The following is a 24,239-nucleotide window of genomic DNA, read 5'->3' on the forward strand; positions in this document are numbered from 1 at the left end:
ACAAATATAACTACTGTTGCTGCTAAAATGAGTGGGGAAATAGATACATATTTGCTTTGTTTTAACCTCAGCCAATTAAAAAAAAAATAAATCTTTTGATCAGAATAAACCATTTTTAGAATGCATCCAGATGTTTTATTAACAAAACTGGTGATTGATCTGTTTGCAAAACTTTTAACTGTAAGCAGCAGTTACTTCAGCACTTCTTTGTTACTGAGATCATCCCCCCTGGGCTGGGCAGCCTGGCAGAACTGAGCAATGTGGCTTGGAGATGAAAAATCCCTACATTTTTAATAGGCTGGAATAATTCTGTAACAATCCAGCATGCACTTAAAATTTAATACTGGGTTTGCTGCCAAAGTGATACACTGAAAGTTATGTTTGTGTGACTCCATGTAGGTTGAAAAATGGCATTTATCCCAGTCGTAGGAAGGTAACTTCTGTCAAGCACACCAGAGCACGGTCTGCAAAACCCCAGTGCTTTTACCTGTGTTTCTGGCTCTGTGGGTATAAAAAATGTTTCTAGTGGGGGAACTCAAAAACTACTTTGAAATTAGACCTAGTTCAGAGCTGTGCCCATGTCTGGCCTGCTGACACTTTCCATTCCAACTAAAACTCAAACAATAAAAACCCCAACCATATGAGGAATCACCCCCCCCCCCCCCCCCACCTTACATTCAATCTTTTCCTAGATGTTCCTGTACAACCAAATAAATAACATCACTGTCTTGTGGAGTCAGATGGAGAGTTACGGAAGAGTTTATAGCACATTCCCTGGCTCCAGATTAACAGAGACCATGAGATGATGCAGGATTTGCTGTTTCCCCTTGCTCTGAGGCTGCTTTTTAGTGCAACTATAGTTCTGCCCTGTTCATTTTGTGATAAAATAGTAATGGGTGGTCACTAACAACCGTAAGTAGTTGCACTTCAGTTCTCAAACTGATAGTAAAGTTTTAAGGAAAGGAGGGGAAACATGCTCCTTAGTCCCAGCACAGGGAAGGTACTAGCTACTAATCTTATTTGTCCACTATTATTTTCCATCTCAACATAGTCAAGAATAGTTGCAATAGAGATGAAATTAACCTCAAATTTCATATTGCTGAGCACTTAAAGAAAGCAAAAGACAGCTCTTTACCACTGAGAGAAGCTTAGAAATAGTATCCTATGCTAATCTGCAGTGGCAGAAATGATGGTTTAAATCGGATCTCATGACTAATGTATGAGTTCCCAATTCTCTAGATTTCCAGCTGCATGTTATAGAACAAGGGTGTCTCTCAGAGATGATTCTGGGTCACAGAGGTATGCTTAATAGAAAAAGAAGAAAATAAAGAATTGGAAGTGCACATCTCATGGTGCTAGTTAGAAAATCCCCATCAATTAAAACTGTGCGAGCAGTAGCTTTGTTTGCCAAATGGTTCAGCACTCGCTTCCCGGGATGCTGTCCCTGATCCATGAATCACCCGAGCTCTGCACGGAGGCAGCCGCCGTCCGCCCGCTAGCTCGCTCTCTCGGAAAAACGTTCCTGCCCAACGTGTCATGTTTCTGCCGCTGTTTAAAATAGAAAGTTCAGCCGGGTCTCCGGGCGGCACCGGGCTGCCCGCTCCTCTCCCGCGTTATGCAACAGTTGACACGGCAGGGAGACACGGAACACGCTGGGCTCCGGGGGTCCTCCGCACCCTCCGGTACCGAGGCACGGGGCTCGCTCACCCGAGGCGCTGCCCCCCCCCCCCCTTTAACCTTCTTCCCGCCCGGTATCCGCCGAGCCCCGCTGCAGCGCCGAGCCTCCGCCGCCGTGCTCGCCCCGGCTGCCTGCCGCTCGCCCCGCCCGGCCAGGGGAGCCCCGGGGGCGGCAGGTGGCGGCCCGAGCCGTGTCGAGCCGAGCCGAGCTGAGCTGAGCTGTGCCGAGCTGTGCCGTGCCGTGCCCGCAGGCGCCGGGCGTAAGCGGAGCGTGGGGCGCTGCGGGGGAAGCGCCATGTCCGCTCCTGCTGGGCGACGTCCGTGCCGGGTTTTGCACCTTGTCCCCGGGTCTGCCTCCCGGCCTGGAGGAGCTGCCGCTGCTGCTGCTGCTGCTGCTGCTGCTGCTGCTGCTGCTGGTGGTGGTGGTGGTGGTGCTGCTGCGGTGTTTACTGAGCGCTCCTGTCCTGGTATCACTCCGCTGGCATGGAGGAGGAGGAGGTGGAGGAGGAGAGCATTTGATCATTGTGATGGTGGCAGGAGGAGCAGCAGCAAGCAGAGCAGAGCAAAGCGTTAGGCTCTATCAGCTCGGCGGTTTGCAGAGACTTCACAGCTCTACTTTTTTTGTTGTTTCTTTCTTTTTTTATTGTTTTTTCCTTTCCTTCCAGCTCGGTCCGGATTGTCCATGTGTTTACTTCCCCCAGCCCGAGGATTTGCTCTTTAGGTTCCTGTTGAAATGCAACTCAGCAGCCAAAGTACTTTGCGAACACGGTGCGGCATAAACACCCAAACTTTTCTCTAGAAGGAAAAATACAATAAGAAAGCGGCTCGTCCTGTCTCTTGCTGCCAGGGAGTGCGAGTGAGTGTGTCCGTGTGTGCCTGTGCCTGGATGCGTGTGCGCGAACACGCGTGTGAGTGTCTGTGGATGTGGCTCTATGTGTGCGTGCCGGCGGAGGGGCGCGCGTGTTGCTCTTTATCCATGGGGAGAGAAGGCTTTGGGCGAAACCTCCGGAAATCTCCCGAAATCTATTTGGAAATAATGGATTATAAAAAGGAAAAAGGAGGAAAGGAACTGGTCTGATATCTCCAGGAGTTTGCTACCCGAATTGCTGCTGCTTAGTTTGTTGTGCTGCTTTTTGTGTGTGTGTGTGTGTTCGTTGGTTGTGTTGCTGGTGATAACCTTTTAGCACCTTCTCTCTTTATTTCCCTCCTCCTTCTCCCCCCCCCCCCCCCCCCTTCTTTTTAATGTTTTGGAGCTTCTCGAGAGGGATTGGCTGGGGGGAAAGAGAAACATTTGCTTGGGATCGCTGTTTCCCTGATACATGCTGGTGCCCCCTCCCCCCCGGTTCTCTCAAAAGTATCCCATCAGGACCCCGGAGGAGACTGTGTGTGTGCCAAGGGTAGGGGAAAAACTTCTTCCAAAATAGTGTGCCCGGGGAAGAGGATGGGGGATTTTGCAGCCCCCGTTGCCGCCGCGAATGGCAGCAGTATCTGCATCAACAATAACCTGAACAGCAGCCTCGGCGGGGCCGGTGTCGGGGTCAGCAGCGCTCCCCACGGCCCTCCTGCCGCTGCTCCCAGTAACAATAACGCGAACGGCGGCGTCCCCAAGCACAGCACGGTGGTGGAGCGGCTGAGGCAGCGCATCGAGGGCTGCCGGCGGCACCATGTCAACTGCGAGAGCAGGTATCAGCAAGCCCAGGCAGAGCAGCTGGAGCTGGAGCGCAGGGACACCGTGAGCCTCTACCAGCGGACCCTGGAGCAGAGAGCCAAGAAAACCGGCACCGGAGGCAGCAAGCAGCAGCAGCAGCAGAGCAAACAGCAGCAAGATGCCGAGCCAGCCACGGCGGAGCAGAGGAACCACACTCTGATCATGGTAAGGGGATGCGGCCCGGGGGGGCGGCTGTCCGCTCTGCGGTGAGCTGTAGGTGGACCCCGGTTTCCCGGAGGGGGGAACCGGTGCTCGGCTCAACTTCAGCGGCGGCCGGGCTGAGTGAGCGGGGGGCTCGGGCTGCTCCGCAACTTCTCACGGCGGGGGGGGGGGGAGCGGACAAACTTTTCCCCCCCCCCCCCCCCCCCCCGTCTCTATCGGAAGGGAAGAGCTGCCCCGGGGGAAGGAGAAGGAGCGGCGCCGGGTGCGCGCCGCAGGCTGTCGGGAGCCCACGGACGGGTTGTGTGTGTGGTTCACGACGGCTTTTCCGAGCGGGGGGCTGGCGGGCTGTGCTGGCCACCCCCTTCTAAATCCCTCGGCGGAGGGAGGTTGAAGTCTGCTCCTCAGGCCGGGGTGCCGGCAGGAGGATGATAAAAGTTGTGCCCTTCTCTCGGCTGGGCTGCCCCACGCGAGCGGCAACCCCAGCTGAATCGCTTCCTAAAGTTTCCGTGGGTTTTAAGGCTCTGGGCGAGGAGCGGAGGGGGGGGAAGGGGGCGGGGGCTGAGCCGGCTGGAGCGTAGCGGCAAGTAGGAAGCGGAGTTTCCCACTCCCAGGCTGCACCGAGGATGCATAATCAGAGAAGGTGCGGGGGGAGCCGGGTCCCGCTCTCCGCTAGAGCCGTGGTTAGAGCAGGTCGCGGCCGCTCGGCCGGGGCTATCGGGGAAAAGCGTGCGTGTGTGTCCTGGCGTGTCCCCCCGCCCCGGGCTGTGCGGGGCCGGGTGCTGGGGGGTGGGCACGGGGCAGCCGGGTCTTCGCCTTCTGCAGGGCGCACAATGGGCGGTGGGGAGGAGGGATGGATGGAGGGAGGGAGGGAGGGAGGGAGCGAGGGGAGGTGCGACAGCAGTGTGTGGTTTACAAGCCCCGCACGTCCCGCCCGCCCGCCCGCTGCGCGGCTGTGCGGGAGGGTCCTGCAGGGCGGCAGCTGCCGCCGGGCCCCGCGGGGGGATGCGAGGGGTGTCACCGTGACAAAGCGGCGGGGAGACGGCCGTCCCGGCGGCGGCTCTTCCCATCGACCCCCCCCCTCCCGTGCGTGGAAGGAGGGAGCACTGTGTTTATCTTGGGCCGCGCCAGGCCCGTCCTCCTCCGGCCGCGGTGCCGGCTCCGTGCCCGCCGACTCCTCCCCTGCGCGGCGCCGCGCAGTCCCGCGGGCAGCGACACCCTTCCCTCAGCTCCTCACCGGCCTACAGGGAGCTTTGTCTGCCCCCGGGGCGACGGGGATGGGAGTCCTTTCGCCGGCGGCAAACAAAAGCTGAGCGCAGTCCCCCCGCCGGGGAGCAGCCCCCGGTACCGCTCCCGGGAAGGATGGCCGGGAGCGGGGGGCGGGCCGCCTCCTCCCTTGGGGCGGGGAGCCGGGCAGGGCCCGCGGCGGCGGCGGGAGGAGGGAGGGAGGGAGGGGGGGAGAGAGAGGGAGGGAGGGAACGGCGGCTGGAGCCACACAAAGCCCGGGGCGGGGGGGAGGATGCTCTGTGTGTGTGTGTGCGCGCTTTGCAAACAGGAAGCAGAAAAACCTCACTGACATCTTGTTGCTTTCCTGGCGTTAGCAGCGAGGCACAACCATATTTCTCTGCCTTTCCGCAGGACTTTTGAACGCACGGTTACCGCGGTGCCCCTCGCACCGCAGCGCTTTGCCTTGGTTCACATCTACTCCTAGCTCAGTAACTAATCAAACTCCACGAGCAGGGACTACCTATAGTCAGCCAAACGGTCTTCAGATCCTTTTCCACATCTCATGTCATTTCCACAAGATACAGGAGAGGGGCTGGAGGTTCAGGAGACCTCAGGATTACTTGGCTCCAGGGAAGCGTTCTGGTGCACTGTGTACGCATCCGTCTTCAGAACAGCTCCTTGGGCCATTGCTAGCTGTGGGTTTTCCTTTCCCCTTCTTCCGAAACCTTATCCTAAAGCATTAAAGGCCAGGGTTTTTAGTGAAGTAGCTCATTTTTTATAAGAGCAAGTAGGGGTAGGACAAGGGGGGGATGCCTTTAAACTGAAAGAGGGGAGATCTAGATTAGATATTAGAAAGCTCTTCGTTATGAGGGTGGGGAGGCACTGGCACAGGTTGCCCAGAGAAGCTGTGGCTGCCCCATCCCTGTCAGGTTGGACAGGGCTTAGAGCAACCTGGTCTGGTGGAAGGTGTCCCTGCCCATGGCAGGGGGTTGGAACTGGGTGAGCTTTAAGTTCCCTTCAACCCAAACCATTCTGTGATTTGTTGACCTTCCCTTGAAGATCCGGGACAGAGACACACTGCCCTGCTGTAATGTGAAAGTTGTGGAAACAAAGTAACAAAAGGAGGAAATGCATTTACAGCTCTTGCTATTATTAATTTGTTTCAGGTTGGGACACTCCAGGAGCTAAGAGCAGCCAACCTGAAGGGTAGTGTGCTGTGAAATTCACTGTAACTGAATTTGTCTGCTTCGGTCTCGGTGCTATTTAAATGTACTCAATGTGCACTATGCTACTTCTCTTGAAAAGAGACATTCTGGTATTTCCTAAACATGACACATTTCCATCAACCTTTTTTTCTTTTTTTAAGGAATGTGTACACAAGTGTTGCAAAAAAAAAAACAAAAAACAACCAACAGAAAAGAAACATCTGCTTTGTTTTACTCATAGTGTGATAATTATGATTTTTGTCTCATGTGGAAAAGGTTAGGGAGCATCCATGTGTACGTGAAAGTAATATTCAAAACCTGAGAAATTGCTCCTTTTAAAGCAACTGAAAAATATTTTCTTTAAGACATTTATGCTTTTTGAGTACAAAAGAAGAAGCTTTTTCATTTCTAGCCATCATAGAAGATTGGTGAGTTTTGATGTGTACGTGCATCATGATTTTTATTTGCCAAAACAGTTCAAATTCATTTAACACTTTCTTTTGACATGAGAAAACAGTGAACTACATTTTGGGGGTTTCTCCCTTTATTCCTTGGTAAACTCCAGCTGAGAGGTTTATAGCGGAACAATCATTTGGGTCTGCTACTGCTTTACTCTTCACACACAATCATTATTGAATTCTTCCCTCAGATTATTAAACCGCACAATTTGAGAATGAAGCAGTCAGGCTTCAATGACAACAAATACAATGTGGATCACAAGAAATGCTGTTTCTAATTCTTTTTCATCGAGGCAAAACAAAGAGAAGTATGTTCAGTCTGTGTGCCCTTCTCCAAACTGAGAGACTGAGAGATGCTGGGAAGGGAGGAGAGATGTGTACTAGGTTGGGACAGCAAACCCTCCCAGCAGCCCGTGCTGGCACAAGTGCTGAGGTACCTTTCAGCAGACTGGCTAAAAGCTGTCTCTAGAAGAGGAATATCTGAAGACACACACTCTGATTTTCTTCATGTGGTGGAGTACAAGCTCTCTGGTCTGTGCCATGCTCCTTGTCACCACCCCCACAGTTTACAGCCTCGCTCCCGGAGTTCATGAAAGGGATTATGCACTTTCCACTGTTGAGGGCTCTATGTCAACTGACAGGCAGTCATCAATGGGAGCCTTTTTTCAAGAAGCAATGTAGGAGCAGAGGCTTGGCTGTGTTTCATGAATTGCTGATCTGCTCTGAATCTGTGTCTTGTTGTAGACCAAGTTTTCACTTGCTGAAGTTTGGAATATCTGGATTTATAGCTCTTTCAACCTGTTCTACTCGAGGAGAACAGTGGGTTTCAGAACTAGTTTGCTCCCACACTGTCAGTCATGCACAAAAGTTAATATGTTGCTTATAAATATCTGGGAGGGCCTTTTTCCCCAACCCCCGTTCAACCTGGCAAAAGTCAAACTTGTTTTCTGTGCCTTTGTGTTGGATTATTTAGAATGCTGGAGCAGCTTGGTGTTCAAAGGAAGTATTAGGAGAATATGCAGCCCATCCAAAACTTTGCATCTCATCTTCGGGATGCTTGCGTCTTATGCCCCTTATGTCAGTTCTTTGCATCTTTGTGATCTAATCTGCTTTCTTGTTTCCTCCTTTCAGTGTAAGAGTCTTCTGGCTCTGCATCCATATTATTGTATGTGTTTCATAGATAGTGTGTGTGTATATGCATGTATGCACTTTATATATAAAATAGTTAATGTATATTTAGAATACAATAAATAGCTAAGTAGATAATAGGCAAATATATAATAAACATTGCAAGTTATGTCACCTCTGTTTCTTATTCATGACACCACTGTTCATTTTTTGTTGTTTTTTTTTCTGGTCCAATGAAACACTACATCTGTAATTACCATACTGACCTTATAATGCACACTTACTTGCGTCTGAGCAAATAAATATTGCTCAGATACTGTGAGGTATAAGGGGGCTGGAGCTCCTTTTTTGCTGTTTCAAAAGTTCTTCAGGACTTTTCTTACTTATCATCTTTATCGGTTTGATAGCTACTGTCATAGTGACCATTTCTAACTTTAAAACTGGTCCTTGGGAAATTGAGTTTTAAACACCATAAACATAAAATGTTATTTAGCTCACAGAAATTAGTGACGAAAGTGAAATGACCTATTAGATCGTCTTTTTTTCTTCCCCTGCCAAAGCATACTATGCCAATTCCAAATTAGTTTAAACTTAAAGAAAACACGGCTGGCAAATAGAGTATTTTCCAATACTGCTTTTTAACTACTCCAGGCTAACGTACTGCCTCATGGAAGGTATCGATCACATCGCCCTTCTACCTGAGGGAAGGAAAGTGTGCAGGCCAGTCCTCACAGCTTGCTTTGTGTAGCTACAGAATAACACCTTCAGATTTATAGAAAGCTAGTTATATGTCTTCCTTGTTGGCAGATGTTCCACCTTTCTCCCCCAGGCTCTCCTATTTTGTTGGAAAAGGTAACCGGAGTGAAAAGTGTAACATCTGAGTTGGTCTTAGTGCTTCATGGATAATGTGGGTAATAGAATTGAATGCTGAGGAATGCTGGCAGTCTTGCGAGTAGATTTTTAAAGTTTAACACCTGCTGTATTTAATATGGACATGTGTGTATGTTCATAAACCTGGATGCATTTCTTGTGTTCTTTCTAGTGCAATATGGCTGTTTAACTTACATTTCAGGTGCTCAGAAGTTGATCAGTTACACTATAGGAAATATCTATTTCTCTAGCATTGCAAAGATGAGACAGAGAGATCATTTTTCAGGTGTTTCTTTTCCACAAGAGGTCAAATGCTGTAGCCCTTACTCATGCCTGATGACTAAGTAGGATTAAGCATCTCTTGAGTTAATAAGCTGTCTGATCTTGCTTACACTGGGGCAAAGTCTGTAGTAAATGCAAAACTGGGATGATACCAAAATTAAATCCCAGGCCAGCAATGCTCCTTCCCTTTCATATGCATCACAGAAGGAGTCATCGTGTAACCCCTTTTATTTTGCTCTTCCTATAAGGGTGTATCTCTGTGTCTCTCTTATTCCACAGCCTCTCCCATTTTTCTTCTTTCCATACCAGCTCACGCTTGATGCTCCTGTGTGATTAGTGTCCTTTAGGACAAGGAGTTTTTGCAGTTTGACCTCTTTTGCAGCTTGTCTTTTTTTTGCAGCACAGTAAGCTTCAGTTTAGCAAACTGAAAGGAATGGAGAGACTCTTCCCCTCAAGCGCTGCTAGCCTCTAATGACCTTTATATGCTCTGATAGGAAGTGTGGCCCTTTACAAGATAGTCAGTGGTTATTATAAGCCGTAGCCAGAGCAGGACAAGTTGGGCTTGTTCAGCCTGGAAAAGAGAATGCTCCGGGAGGACCTTAAAGCAGCTTCCAGTGCCTTCAAGGGCCAACAAGAAAGCTGGAGAGGGATTTTTTACAGGGGCAGGTAGGGACAGGACAAGGGGGAATCGCTTTAAACTGAAGAGAGGGGAGATTTAGATTAGACATTAGGAAAAAGCTTTTATTGTGAGGGTGGTGAGGCACTGGCACAGGTTGCCCAGAGAAGCTGTGGCTGCCCCATCCCTGGCAGTGTTCAAGGCCAGGTTGGACGGCTCTTGGAGCAACCTGGTCTAGTGGAAGGTGTCCCTGCCTGTGGCAAGGGGTTGGAACTGGGTGATCCTTAAGCTCCCTTCCAGCCCAAACCATCCTACGATTCTGTGATTCTATTTTGACATAGGGTAGCCAGTCATAGTGAAAACTGAGCTCCAGATTGACCAAATAGCATGTGTTGAAATTCCTGCAGTGAAGTTTTAGGCACTGTCAAGTTCAGGAAGAACAACTTTGGCTGGAATGTGTTCAAAACTCATTCTGCTAGCACAGAGCCAAAACCATTAACATGTGATTGTGTTAAGACAAATGGTTGCATTTAGGTTAACCTTAATTTACAGTAGTTTGACCTAAAGCTTAAGGCTTCACAAGTGGCTTAAGCTGGTGTGAACCTGAGCTGCCACCACTGAGGAAGTCTTGTCTCTTTCCTGCTCTTGTCAGTGTCCATATATTCTTGCTGCCTCCCTTTGCTAATACTAGCCCTTAGTTCACCAAGCAGGCGAGGACAGACACACTGCTTTCTTTTCCTCTTCTGGGTTGGTTTTCAGCTGGATCGGATCCATGATTCATTTGACTGTCCCTCCCTTGGGCGGCATAGTCTTACAACACCTTAATCCTCTTGTGAAACTTCCCCCTTATCCCAGCATAAACATCTGGGAACTAATAGTTAAAACATGCTCACCTGGTAGCATACATTTTACCCGAGCACCTGGTGTCAGTGCACATGGTTCTGTTCCTGACTGCAGAAACAGGGGAATCTGTAAGTAACAAAGGAGTCAGAGTTTGTTTCTACTCAACGGCTTGCATGTATATAACATTTGTTTGCATATTATTTCAATATGTATAATTCATATTGATGTGCTTGGGTTAGCAGAGGTTTAAGGACAGGTTTGACAGCCAGGATCTGCAGACTGGAATCCTTCGAGTGCATTGTTTTATGAATTGAAACGTGAGGTACGATCTCTGGCTGAAGTTACAAACTTGTAATCCGTTTTCCAGTCTGGCTCTCACAGGCTGTTCAGATAAGCAATGTACTTGTACATTCAGTAGGAATTTGTAGGGGCTTAGCACTTTGAAGTATTTAGTTTCCTAGTTTGTACAGGATGGTGAACCACAAAATCATATAACTGACTACTCTTTTGCTTCCCCTCCTCGCACACTTCAGTTTCACAATGCTTGTAGCTCAAAAGTCAGCATCGACTGCTCCTGTTTACTTTTTCAGTACTTGAAACCCAGTTTCATGGGGGTTGTGAGAAAATGTCTCTTTAAACTTGCAGTAGTTAATAAGAGAGCAGCTGCTGAAATTTAGTGCTTACAGGAAGGGGTGAGCAGCCTTCTTTCAAGACTTCCCTCTTTCATATTGATTTTATTTGCCACCGCAATCCATTAACATTGGGGAGGAGATAAACTTTAAGCTTTAGTTGACCTGAGAGAAGTGTGTCCACCCACAGGAACTTAGCATTTTCTGTAGTTCTGTGTAACTTCTAAGGCTGCAGTGCTGTTGGTACCAAAAATGATTTATTGCAGTTTGCTCGCTGCCAGTTCTGCACAACAACAGCACACAGGGAGTAGAAAAGAGGTCTGAATCTATGGCTTTCAGAATAACTAAGCTAATAAACAGAAACATTTAATGGCTCAAGGATCTTTTTTTTCCCCATATTTGTTTTTTTTTCATTGAGGCCCCTTTCTGTAAAGTTTTCATATAGGGCTCTGTAATGTTCTGTATGGTTCTCAACAACTGAAGCTTGGTGGGGCTTGCATTTTAACTGTTTGAAGGTGGGGCTGTTGGGCTGTGCCTCTTCTCCTCCTCCCTTCACACTTCAGGCTCCTCCCTACATTGCTTTAACTATGTGCCATACAGGACCATTTTTGGTTTGATAAACGAGTTCAACTTAATCGGTTTTAGAGTCAGAGGAGCAGCTTTAACAGCTGCAAAATTTAAGTGCTGCAGGGAAGGTGTAGCTTTTCTGTACCCACTTTATGCTGCTTGTGAAAGTCTGGGGCGTGTTCAGAAAGTCCTTGGATATTGTGTACATAGGCAAAGAGCATAGAATTGGTCCTTAACCTTACTCTGACCCTCAGTGTTATCACAACAAGAAGCCAATATGCCTATGGATGTGTGTTTATATAAACCAGTACGTACACATAAACACCACTACAAGACAAAGTAAAAGTATTTGTGATCACTTTTGATGGTGAAAGAGGATAGATAGTCTGATATGTTTATGAACAACTTACATGCACCCATTTTCTATATTTTCACTCTCTTTCCTTTAGCTCATTTAACCCACTGTGTGGTTTTGGCACTTCTTCACTGTGCTCAATCTAAAGGAGGAAGTGAGGTGGTTATGGCAGATGAAATGCTGGAAGAGTTCTGGAAAGTATTGGAGTGTTTTATTCATTTAAGATGTTTCCTTACATCAAGGAGGATAGACCAGTGCTTCACCAAAAGAGAAATTGTAGCATTTCCTGCCACTTCTGTTGATGTAGAATATTGTGGTCACAGAGTCTGTAGTATTTGAGAAAGTGACTTTAAAATGCGACTGCCTTAGCTGGTGGTAGTTGTCTTTAGACTGCTAAAAAGATTGTTATGTTTCAGCTGTAATTTTTGCTGCTGTTCATTTTTGTCTCTGAGGCTGGTGGCTGTTGTTCTGATTTCTCTGATTTGCATTCCAGTGCATAACTGAGGTGGCACAGGGAGAACTGCCACTGATGTTAAATAACCGATTTTTAATGATATTTTTGGCAAGTGGTGTTTCCGTTCAACTATACATCTATTTAATTGTCATTGAGGCAGGTAATGTAGCTTTGAAGACTTCAGTGGCCTCATACAGAAGATAGCGGAATTCTGTAACTGAATGGGGGCCACATTGTTTGAGCTCCGAATTGGCTGAAGCGTTCTGGCATATAGTCCATGGTTGGGTATGAAGTAATGGTTCAAAATAATCTGAAGGACCTTCTCTTACAGCACATTTCTGGGCTGAGCTTGCAGTCTTTGCATTCCAGTCACAGTGGAGATGCTGTGCTGAGGTTGCTTCGCTATCTCTTTTTCTAATTTGTGCTAACTACTTTGTAGACCAAAAGATTGTTTAAGGGCTGGATTGCTGCAGGTTTGAGTGTTCATCTGAGAGAATTTGGCTTTACTTTCTTTCACCCAGGGGAGCTGACTGGGGCTTCTTTTTTCTGACCCGTTTTAATACATATTCCACATCATGCAAACCAAATGAACAAAAAAGCCATTTATTTTCTCTCCTTCATTTAATTTACAACAAAACAAACAAAAAACCTTTTATGTTCGCACTAGGGTTTACTGCCCTTCTCAGTAACATTTTTTGTCATGGGGAATGCCAGCAGTGGGTAGGGATAATGGAGATATGTGAATGTAGAATAGCAAAACAAAATTGATTTTTGACTAGTGTCATTAAAAGCTTCACCTCTCCCTCACCTATTACTGTGATGAAGTGTACAGCAGTCTAGTTACAGCCGGAGAGGGATTCTGGGAACTTGGCACAGACCATCTCTCTTTACAGTTGCTATAGATATTTGAATACAAGAACTGTGGTATTTTGTGGTTTTCGTTTTGTGTCAAAATACCAAATATCTTGAAAAAGTGATTCCCCAGGAACATCAAACTTGTCTGTTACTCTCTTTTTGCTGTAAAATTGTTTGCTACTTAAAAGCCAGTGTAAACACATTATGTTTACTTGTCTTTTAAGTAGTTTATCTAAATGAAATATCTGTGTTCTCCTGGCACACTGCATACAATAGAATAACTTTATTATGCAGGTACTGAAAACATTCCAGGCTCTGGAAAACCCAGCTTGTTAACCTCTTTCTGGTTTCTCCACGTTACTGCCTTAGGATTCATTAGAGAAGTCAGCTGAAGCAAGCTAACGATTTGCTGCCATTAAATGGGGTGCTCTCCTGCTTTCAATGCTGTAGTCCTGTACTGGTGCTGGTACGATGAGATCATCTGTAGTACTGAACTAGTGAGAAAATTACTGTTTAGGGGAAAAACAGTGTTTATTTTTTCATGGGAGGTGGAAGTGTACAACGTGGTGCTGGGGAAGAGGGAACAGAAGAAAGGAGTGGCAGAAGGTAGCACGTCAGCCAGGCTGTGGAGTAAGCTCTGCTTACACCCTGGGATTCTGCCCTTGTTCTCTGCCAGCTCTCTGGTCAGCCAGCTTCCAGTTAAATTTGAAGTCTAGTAGATGTGATGCATTGCTGGAGTTAATTTGGGAGTGAAATACCCAAGCAGTTTATAAAGCACCAGACAGAGCACTACTGGAAGTGTCTTTGGGAATACTGATGCAGATACTTGTAAAGGTGAGGTGATGATCCAAATGTAAAGAGAGCTGAGGAGAATATCTTTTCACCCCAGTCTAGTCCAGAGGAGATGATGTGCTGACAGTAGTGTTGGACGAGGCCTTGGGTGATATGATTTAACGTAAGGTGTCCCTGCCCACAGCAGGGGGGTTGGAACTAGATGATCTTAAGGTGCTTTCCAACCGTAACGATTCTATGATTCTATGATTCGGATCAGGTAGGTGACAGCTGCCCTTCCTGAGGGGGGAAAAAAAGTGCTTGTATTCGGATTTCTTTTGTTTCCAAATTTCCTTCTGAAAATTGATAAATTTATTTATGTCTCTGATAAAACAAGAAAAAATATGATTTTGTTTGATCTTTGCAGTATGGTAATAACTTTTTTCAGGGTACTCAGATATTTTAATTGCATGTAGAATAACAGACTAGGTAAAATTATTACAAAAGGCCCATGTAAAAGCCATTCGTGGAATGGATACTTTGACTTACATAGCGTTCTTTACAAGTAATATTGAGTGAGCCGCTGTGTCCAAAATAAAGACACTTGCATGGAGTTTTATTTGTCCTTCTATCTGAATCCAGCTCTGGGCAATATGAGAATAATTTTTATTCAAGTAGTCTGTGGGAGATGGGAGGATCACAGATGGAGCAACTTCTGCCAATTTTGCTTTGTAATATGAGGATTAGTGAGGCTGGTGTAAGTTACAAATCTCTGAATGGATTTTTTTGTGAAATTCAACTCCAAGTGCTGATTAGCACATGTGATTTAAGTTAATGATGGGGGGTTCGGTGGGGTTTTTTGTTTGTTTTTTTTTCCCCTTTCTCAGATGTCTTATTTTGGAATTAGCTGACTTGTTAGAATCCAACCTGTTAGCACAACAGGTAAACAACGGTATTAGCAATAGTGGTATTTCTAACACAGTGTGTTCCATATGTCAAGTTTCACTAGTGGTTACTTGAGAAGACATTGCTTCTGTTTTCAAAATTACTTCCCAGATCTGTGAGTTATATGTTGTGGATAGCGAACACATGGTGAGCATATGTTGTAAAGTCACATCAAGAGCTTATCAGAACAGATTTGGACTGGATAGCTTGCCCATAAAGGTAATGGCAAGAGCAAACTGGGCTGGTCTCCTCAAATAATAAGAGAATATCAGATTTTAACCGAAGTACTTCAGTCATACACACAGAGCTCTGTAAAGAAACATAGCATTAAAAAATACGTAAAATATTCCATATTGAAGATGCATTTTTTAACACGTATATAGATCTTACATGTTTTAAAATTCAATATTTAAGCTGAGAATCGATTGTCTTTCCTGTTATGAAGGGAGGCAACTAAATGGCTGCTGTTGTATACGGCTTTTATCAATGCAACATCAAATGTAGTTTTTTGTTTTCTAGACAAGATCCGTACACTGTTCATTTTATAATGCCCATTGAAGAAGTTTTTCAAGAATTCACTTTGGATAGGGTATTTTTCTTGCCTTTGCCCTTGTTTTGATTGGTTGGGGGTTTTGTGGGGTGGGTTTTTTGCTGCTCTTGTTGGAGGTTGTTTTGGTTGGTTAGTTTTGCCAGTTTCTGCTTAAAAAGGGAGAATGCCAAGTGTAGTTGTCTCTCCAGTTGTCCTAGTGAAGACGGATTAGTAGCCTGAGTGCAGATGAGAAAGTCAAATGTATATGTTACTGCCGTTTATTATAGTTTTGTAACTAACTGTCTGGATACTGCCCTTGGAAGTTGTGTGTTGCACTCACATGTAGATCACGATAAAGCCTCGTGAGGCCATGTAGTACTTCTTAGATACAAATAAAAATCCTGGTTTCAGTTGCTTAAATTTTCAAAGCTGTTTTTTCTTAGTTGGAAACCTGGGGGGAAATTTGCCTAAAGGGGTTTACTTGCTTAATCTGAGAATCAGATTAGGGGAAAATACACTGTTTTCCCTGCTCTTTTAGGAAGTTCTTGAAACCGTGACAATGAGAAGCTGTGGTACATCTGAATCACCTATCGTGGTCTGCGATTTGTGGTCCCTCTTGCAGCAGTGGGAATAGAGAGGAGAGATAAGCTACTTTATTACCTGTTGAGGGGGGCGAAATATACTTTCAGTGAGATTACTATTTCCTTGCAAACACGGGCTGAACATCTAGTCTACCTTCTTGTAGCTCAGACTGATTGGAAGGTGCCCATGGGGTCCCAGAGTATGGTCAGAGAGTGTTCCTGCCTACACTAGCAGGGTCTTGGTAGGTCTTTCCCCCAGTGTCTCCTCCCAGCTTTCAAGGACTGCTATCCCATTCATCCCAGGAGTGGTGGATAAGAAAGTTTGCCTTCTCTGCACTGTCAACTCTTTCCAGTTTGGAAGGAGAAACAAGAAGGTGCTGCATCGGAAATGTAGAGACCTAAGGAAGTAGATGGGAAGACAGGAAGAAAGTGTGGGTCAGGAGATGGACAGAACCCAGAGTGGAGCAAAGCAAACATCAGCTATAATAGGACAGAAATACAGATGAGGGTGTTGGACTTGTTGAATCAGGCTGAGAATAGAGCTTTATTTCTGCCCATGTGCTTGAGATTCATCAAGTGCTGGCCACAGCTAGTCAATGAGAGCACAGGTCCTTGTAGTGAACTCGGCATTTGCTATCTTGAGTAGCCAGAGCTTGGTGTTGGGGCTTTTAATAGGGCCATACTTATGGCTGGCTGCAAATATATGGCAAATCAGTTGTTCTGGAGTTGGGTTTTCTTGCTTTTTGATCCATCAAAGCATTACAATGTGTTATGCTACCTGATTTACTGCACTGTTGTTAAATTAGGTGGTGACCTTCTCTCTTTTATTTTGGCTTTGCTCAGATTTGAGGAATTCTAAACACTTTCCAGTGGCACAGACTGTGAATTTATGTGTTGTGGTTTAACCCCAGCCGGCAGCTAAGAACCACGCAGCTGCTCATTCACTCCCCCTGCCCCTGGTGGTTTGGGGAGGAGAGCTGCAAAAAGGTGAAACCAACTGGTGGAGATAAGAACAGTTTAATAACTGAAATGAAGTAAACTTCTTGTAATAGTAAAATTAAAAAGAGAGAGAGGAATAAAACCTAAGACAGACAAATGATGCATGATACAGTTGCTCACCACCTGCTGACCAATATACAGCCTGTCCCTGAACTGTCGGTGGCTCCCAGCCAACTCCCCCCAGTTCATATCCTGGGCATGATGCGCTATGGTGTGGGATACCTCTTTGGCTAGTTTGGGTCAGGTGTCCTGTCTCTGCTTCCTTCCAGCTTCTTGTGCCCCTCCTTACTGGCAGAGCATGGGAAACAGAAAAGTCCTTGATCAGGGTAAGCACTACTGAGCAACAACTAAAACATCAGTGCGTTATCAGCATTGTTCCCAGACAAAATCCAAAACTACACCAGCTACTAGGAAGAAAATTATCTCAGCTAAAACTGCAAACGATTGCCAGAGTGGAAATCATTTGGCAAGTGTAAGCCTGGAGACAGCAGGCTTCCTCTTCTTAGTTACCTATTGTATATTCTTTGGAAGTCACCAACAGGCTACAGCAGTTTATATGAAAGCCATTGCCCAAGTGACCTTTTATACTTTAGTAATAGACACGTGTATTTTAAGATCTTTATGTCCAAATCCTATTTGCATATTTCTAAAGTTCTTCTTCTGAAGAATTAGCTTTGCTTTGCTAAACAAGGTACTTTTCGGTACATTTTTCCCCCTCTATGTATACATTCACTACTAATATAAACCAGTTTATAGACTTGATGGCCATGGTAGGTAGAAGCCAATGTGTATTTCTCAAAAGTAGTGGAACAGGTGAAAAGCATTTTATGTCCAGTGGTTTAGTGTCTGGCTGTATTTTTCCTGATGGATATAGAGAAATGCTGTGGAGTGCATTTCAGGCCTTACATTACTAAAGAGCTATGAAAGATTTCCTGTCCCTTGGGTGGTAGTGTCTCATATTTTTGTGGGGAGGGAATGAGCTTCTGTCCCTGAGGCCAAACTACAGCACCAAACAACCAGGATTTTCAGAAGATTTATGCACTCAGTAATGCAATAAGCCATAGTTATAATCGTGTCCTCTTGCTGGCTGAGCAGACGTGCCTATGCCATTGTGTGTGAAGCGGGTGGTTAGCACTGGAGATTGTTGGGGTGGTTAATTGACTCACATACTGTTAAACAGGTCAGCTTGAAAATTAGTACCGTGTTTCATCAGACCTATGCAATTTGGGTTGTTCTTGTCCCAGGCAAAAGAACTGAGTTTTTCTGTAAGGATGTCTTAAAACGTCTTCACGGTGCTTCTTAATAGGATTTGTATGATCCAAAACTATGCCTTCTGCAGACTTGGATTGTGTGGGTAGTTGACAAAACTAATTTTTATCTGCAGTATTTCGTGATTCAGTCATAACACCAACATTCCTTAGTCAGTAAACATTCATAATACTGAAATTTCAGTCAGGAAGCTTACACTACAGAGTTGTCCTCTTTCATCTGAGGCGGATGGCAGAAGGGCATATGTAGCTGACTGTGTGTGTTCAGCATGGCATTTTAACTGTTCAAGAAGTATCTGTGTTCAGTTTAGGTAATTTTACTTGCCTTCATGGCAAGAAGTTTGAGTTTGGCCTTGGAGTAAAGACAAAGAATGACACAGATGCTTTCTGTTGCAAGAACATGGGAAAATCCATCAGGTTTCACACGTAGGACGCACCAAACCATGAGAGAGACCCTTTTCTTTCTCCTGAGACTCTAGAAGTGAATGGAAGGTCTTATGTATTTTGGTAATGTTTAAGTAATAGTGTGCTTATTTTCCTCTCTTGCTATTGATAGCTGTGTTTTTATGTATTGCTTCTGTTCCTTTTGTTGTTCTGTAAATATCAATATAAATCAATCTTTTATTCTTATGTTGTAAAGAGATGGTATAATGAGGTATTAAATGGGTCATTTAACTTCATTTAGTTCATCTCTGAGGCACAGAACATGCGAGAGAAGAAATGAAGTAAAAGATATCTATGGATATAGAAGTGGAAGCTTTGTGGTAATAATCTGCAACAAATTTGGAGGTATATCTTGGAAAGCTACTACCGACACGCAGAACCCAACACTTGCATGAAGATGTACACTAATTCTTGTAATAAGATGAGTTTGGGCAGTCTGCACTAAAAACCTGCTCCAAACAGATTCATTGCTTAGGTTTGAGTGATTTATAGGCTATTTTCTTCACAACTGTTTGCTGTCAGATGTCAGTGCTTCCTGGCTCTGTTTTCAAATACTCCCTATATATAATTTTTCTTTCTAAACTCAGAATTTAGAAAACCAGAGCTGTCATTTCTCACCTGTAGTCCTCACGCTTGTGGGATCAAGTCATACTCTCTGAATGGAGTCAAGGATTTGTGAGTGCAAACCAGACCACTTTGACTTCCCCTGGCAGGTGCCTGTGTTTGTCCTCCAAGGGGAAGAGCCCCAAATCTTCAGAATGCCCTGTGTTTGTGTGTGTATTTTATTTGTCTGGGGGGTATAACTGGCCTAAAAGCACATAAATACGGTTTCTCCGATTTTTCACAGTCAACCTGTACATGCATTTCATATATGTGCAGTCACTATATGATTGGTTTCATTCAGCATAGATGATGTCCTCTGATGGTTTCGTTTTTGTTAAGAAAACTTACCTTCCCAAGAGCTTTATAATAATAAATGTCACATCACTCAAAGGCTATCAGTCTTTGTAGCAAAGGATGTTGCATTAGCTTTTTAAGTATCAGGCAAGAGGCGTACAGCTAGTCTTTACAGTTCAGTAGCCTCACACCAGAATTGCTCATAAGAGAGCATAATTCATATGGAGGGAGCCTTGCAGTGACTAATGGATTTATTTATGGTAAATGCGTGTTTTGACAACTGGGACCATACTTTTAATTTCCGTTTGTAAGGTGGAATTTTGAAGAATTGGAGGGCTTTGACACTTCGAGAAAATTATGTGATTGGAAAAAGTCTTCATTTCCTCCAAAACCATTTTTCTCCAAAGGCCTTTCGTGCTGGCACTGCTCAGTTAGTTTAATTCCTCCAAAGGAAGCGTGTATGTGTGGGAAACCCACAACACGATTCTCTGTTTCTGCAACAGGGTTCTATTAGCTGCTTCAATTCAGTGCCTGCTATTACTGGCATGCGGATTTATCTTGATAACAGCTTACATATGCAAAATGAAGTTTCAGAATTAGGCTGCATTTAAAAATTGTTAAATGTTGCCTTTATTCTTTCTGGCTGAAACTACTGTGAGGTAGGCCACCGCTTTTGTGAAAACTGGACTGTAGTCTAGTGATCACATTGAGCAGAACGTGTGGGACTGGAGAAGTGGCAGTATCTTTCCCAGTGATGGTATGTGGAGCTATTTTCATTTGGTGCGATGTTAGGAGAAATATATTCTGACCCACACACTAATGACAGCTGCAGCTTTCCTTCAGGACAAGCCAAAAAATGTCTTGAGTTTTTGTGGTTAATAGCCACCAGCTTGGAAGGGCTAATTCTGCACAGCCTGTCGTGGAGACCCTGATGGGCAAAAAAAAAATCATCAGGCTTTTTTGTCTGACTGCCTTTTATCAATGTGATGCCACCTTTATGTTTCTTGAGCAGTAGCTCCTGCCTGTGATGGTCTGACAAATGAGGAAGCACTGGGAAAAGGACACTAATCTGCCACTTCCTGCCACCAGCAACACAAGGGAGAAAGGAATGAGAAGGCTGCAGTGTTGGCTGGTTATTCCCTGTTGTCCTCTCAGACCCATCTGTGTACCCCAGCCTGCTGGTCAAGCTGGAGAAGGACAATGTGCAGAAGCTGAACTCCACTGGTCCCTGATCAGCATGCACTGAGCTCTAGGTTGATCCATGCACTTGTGTGATTTCAGGTTTGTTTTGTTTTTTCCTTTCCCTGGAGGACAAACAAGAGCGTCCAAAAGGTGTTTTATTCCATGTTTTAATATTAAAAGCACCAAATAGCTCATATGAGCAAGTATATTAGGTACTTTAAAGAATTAACCAAAAGTATACTAAGTATAACCAAGTATGAATGCTGAAGTCTATTCCTAAAATACAAGGTAAGGGAAGTAAATAAGTTACTTAGATCTCTCATAAAGTGAAAGATGTGCAATGAAGTGTAAGTTGTATAATATCTGGAGCCTTTTCCCACAACTAGAAAGTTCAGAAATCCTTGGTACTACTGCTCTGTGCAGGCGAAAACCTTGGGAATGAGACCTGAGCTCACACACCATCTCAAATGGACATAAAGCCAGATGCCCAGGCGATGGCAGGGCTGTGGGAAGGCTTAGTAGGCAGGAGATGTGCACTCTCCCTGTTATTCATTGCTGGTTAGCAGCCCGTAAGCAAGAGCTGGGTTTTACGTAAAAGGAGGTAATTTTAATTTGAATGCAGGTTTTATATCACCTCTTTTTTGTTCTTCAGCTTAGATATTTATTTAATCTTTACCCACTGCTGGAAACTGTCAGACAAGAGAAAGAGTATAAACCTCTTCACTGTAAGGCTGCTGAGGCACTGGAATAAGTTGCGCAGAGAAGCTGTGGCTGCCCCATCCCTGGCAGTGCTCAAGGCCAGGCTGGATGGGGCTTTGAGCAACCTGGTCTAGTGGAAGGTGTCCCTGCCAATGGTAAGGGGCTGGAACTGGATGAGCTTTAAGGTCCCTTCCAACCCAAACCATTCTGTGGTTCTGTGATTCTCTGAAAGCTGAAGGAAACGAAAAATAGCCAAAAGGTCATTCTGTCAGGTAGTCCTGTGAAGCTGCCAGCATGTGCATAGTCCTGTAAGTGCCAGTTCAGATGGGCACTGGACAGATCCGTTTGGCTTTAGCTTGGACTTCTTCCTTACATGCCCGGTTGTGCTGGGCTACAGCCCAGCATGGTGTGTGTTCCGTATATGACTTTGCTGGCACTCAGCCCTGGAGCGGCTTCCAACTTCACCTTCACACTAAGAACGTGATGATTTTAATTCAAATTGCCTTGCTTTCGTGAATTTCTCTCTCTAAGGTGGTTGGTAATACTTTGGAGTTAATGTTTGAAATGTCTCCTTTTTAAAAATTATTAATTCATGAAATAATACGTGCTGTTGGTGACCATCCAATTGAGATGTGCTCCAGGTATTAAAATGTAATTTTTTAAATCGAAGTACTGGCCAAAGTACTAGTATTTCCTTCTGGGGGTAAAATTCAGCTGTTCAGTGAACTGTTTTGTGGTAGAGGAGCAAACACTTTGAAAGAGATAACTGTGCAAAATGTGTTCCTTTCATATTCCACCTGGCATATTCTGATTGTATTTTTTCATTTAATGATTATCTGTAGTTGCTTCTTTCAATGCACTTTGCACAGTGTCTCTCTGTGCAGTGGGAGAAAGACTTAACAGCTGTAAACCAAACATAATATGGTATTTTTGCATTTGTTTTTGCATTTTTTGGTATGGCCTGATACGTGAAAGGGGCTTTCAGACTCACTGTATACTTTCAGTCGTTGATCACTTTTATATACACGTTACTGTTTGCCTTTGCACTATGCCCTGTTCGCTCATCTTCTGCCCCAGCAAGTAGACAGAGGCAGTGAGTGAGGAAGTCCCTAAAACAGAAGAAATAAACAGAAGGTGGATTATGCTGGTAATAGTAGCAATTAATCTGGGTCTTTTGCTGAAGAACTGCTACCATACTTAGAAAAGTAGATTAGGTTAGATATAGGAAAGATCTGCTGCCTTTTTCTCTGCAGATGTGAGTGATCCTGTTCCTTACAAGCTGACGAAGGACACAGGGAGACTAAGATTAAACCGTATGTGTTGATTGCTACAGAGTTCTCTGAAGGGTTTCTTTCACATTTCTAGTAGCCTGTCCCTGTTTTAGTGAAGAAACACTAACAGCAGCACCACTACCCCTTGCATGCACTTTTCTGTCTGGATTTCAATATAACCCACCTACTTAGAAGGAATTTGAATGGTGAGACAAGATCTTGAGCTTTATAATATTTTACCCTCATGCTCCTTTTCCTCAGGTCCATAAAGAGCTGTTCCTCCCGCAGTTTTTGAGGTTATGCTGTTGTGCCTCTGGTTACTTGCTGTCTGTGTTCCAAAAAGAGAAATCAAAGCTGGCCAGAATAAACTGATGGATGAGGGGGTTTTGTTTCATATGTCAGCTGCAGTTACTCTTTCATGAGTTGTTTGTCATAAGGGCTCATTTCCATTTCTCTGCTCAGGCCCTTGTTTGGCATGTGATTTTATTTTGTTTTTTAACATCCCTCTCAAGTGAGAGTGGATAAAAATCACTAACCTCAAACACTTATTTTTGCCCAGTTCTTAATAATTCACATTTGTGAGTTCAGTTAACTTAAATTGTGTTTAAAACAGAATTTTAGATGTGAAAATAAGATGGTTTATGCCTAAACTTACTGTCACCTGTTAAAATAATCCAACCATAAAAAAGCAGCTGAGTGCCATATTTATCCTGAAGTTTTATAGGAAATTGAACCAGCAAAGGTTGACATTAAGGAAATAATCTGGAACAAGGGGGTCCTAAAATTATAACCAAGGCAATAGGAGTCTTCTGTGCTGATACTGGCATGGAGTCCCCATAGGTTTACTTAGTCCAGTTAGCACATTTAAGACTGAAAGCTGATTGTTGAGAGAGCTGAAGGAGATTTCTGCTACCCATAGGGCAAAAGACAAGGTATCTACTCATATATACAACTGGGATTTCTCTTGAAAAAGATTAAAATTCAAAAAGATTTGAAGAGTTTTATTCTTGAATAACAGCTACACTGAAGGTAGTTTTTAAAGCTAATTTAAAAACCAGTATTTTGCTGTGTTAATGCAGAGAGTTTTGTGTGTTAATGCAAAGGACATATGGAGTGGCCAAGTAGCATATTTTAATAGTTACCACCAGTAAGAATCGACTCTTCCCTAGGAAAAAACATTACAAACCCCCAAATGCCCCCAACTGATTTATTCAGATCAACATTTCTTGCCTGATAATTTAAATCCTGATTAAAATCAGCAATTTAAATCACTTTGATTTATATCAGCCATTCTGCCTTCATGCCAAGTGGAAACAGGCTGGGGCTTTAGTCCTTCTCTCTACCATTTAGCACTAAACTTATTCCATCCTCCTGTTTTAAGTAATTTACAGTTTGTCTGATACCCATCTGCACTTCCTTTGCTGTGCTCACCAGTTCAAACATCTTCCTTTGTGCTTTTTTAGAACATGCATCTTGTATCAGTATAAGGAAGGGGTTGAGTAGTTTAACAGTATAATTGAGATGATAATGCTGCACAAATATGTAATTTCCAGAGATATTCATAACCACTGAATATTTTGTATCATAATGACACTTCTTTATATAAAGTTGTTTCCTTTC

At 44.6% G+C, this 24,239-nt stretch overlaps 1 protein-coding gene across 2 annotated transcripts in view; it reads left to right on the top strand.

The window, feature by feature from the left end:
• The first annotated feature begins 2,086 nt into the window (after positions 1-2,086).
• MAML3 (mastermind like transcriptional coactivator 3) overlaps positions 2,087-24,239 on the top strand; it is a 252,978-nt gene continuing 230,825 nt past the window's right edge. For both annotated transcript variants that reach the window (XM_061442179.1, XM_061442170.1), the window contains exon 1: positions 2,087-3,550. In XM_061442179.1, coding sequence (XP_061298163.1) covers positions 3,119-3,550 — 432 coding nt within the window. In that variant the 5' untranslated portion in view covers positions 2,087-3,118. The remainder of the gene's footprint in view (positions 3,551-24,239) is intronic.

Source organism: Pezoporus flaviventris, unplaced genomic scaffold (genome assembly GCF_033815535.1).
Source record: "Pezoporus flaviventris isolate CSIRO_AGI_PZ_B2104156 unplaced genomic scaffold, CSIRO_AGI_Pfla_v1 ptg000002l, whole genome shotgun sequence".
Lineage (NCBI taxonomy): Eukaryota > Metazoa > Chordata > Aves > Psittaciformes > Psittacidae > Pezoporus > Pezoporus flaviventris.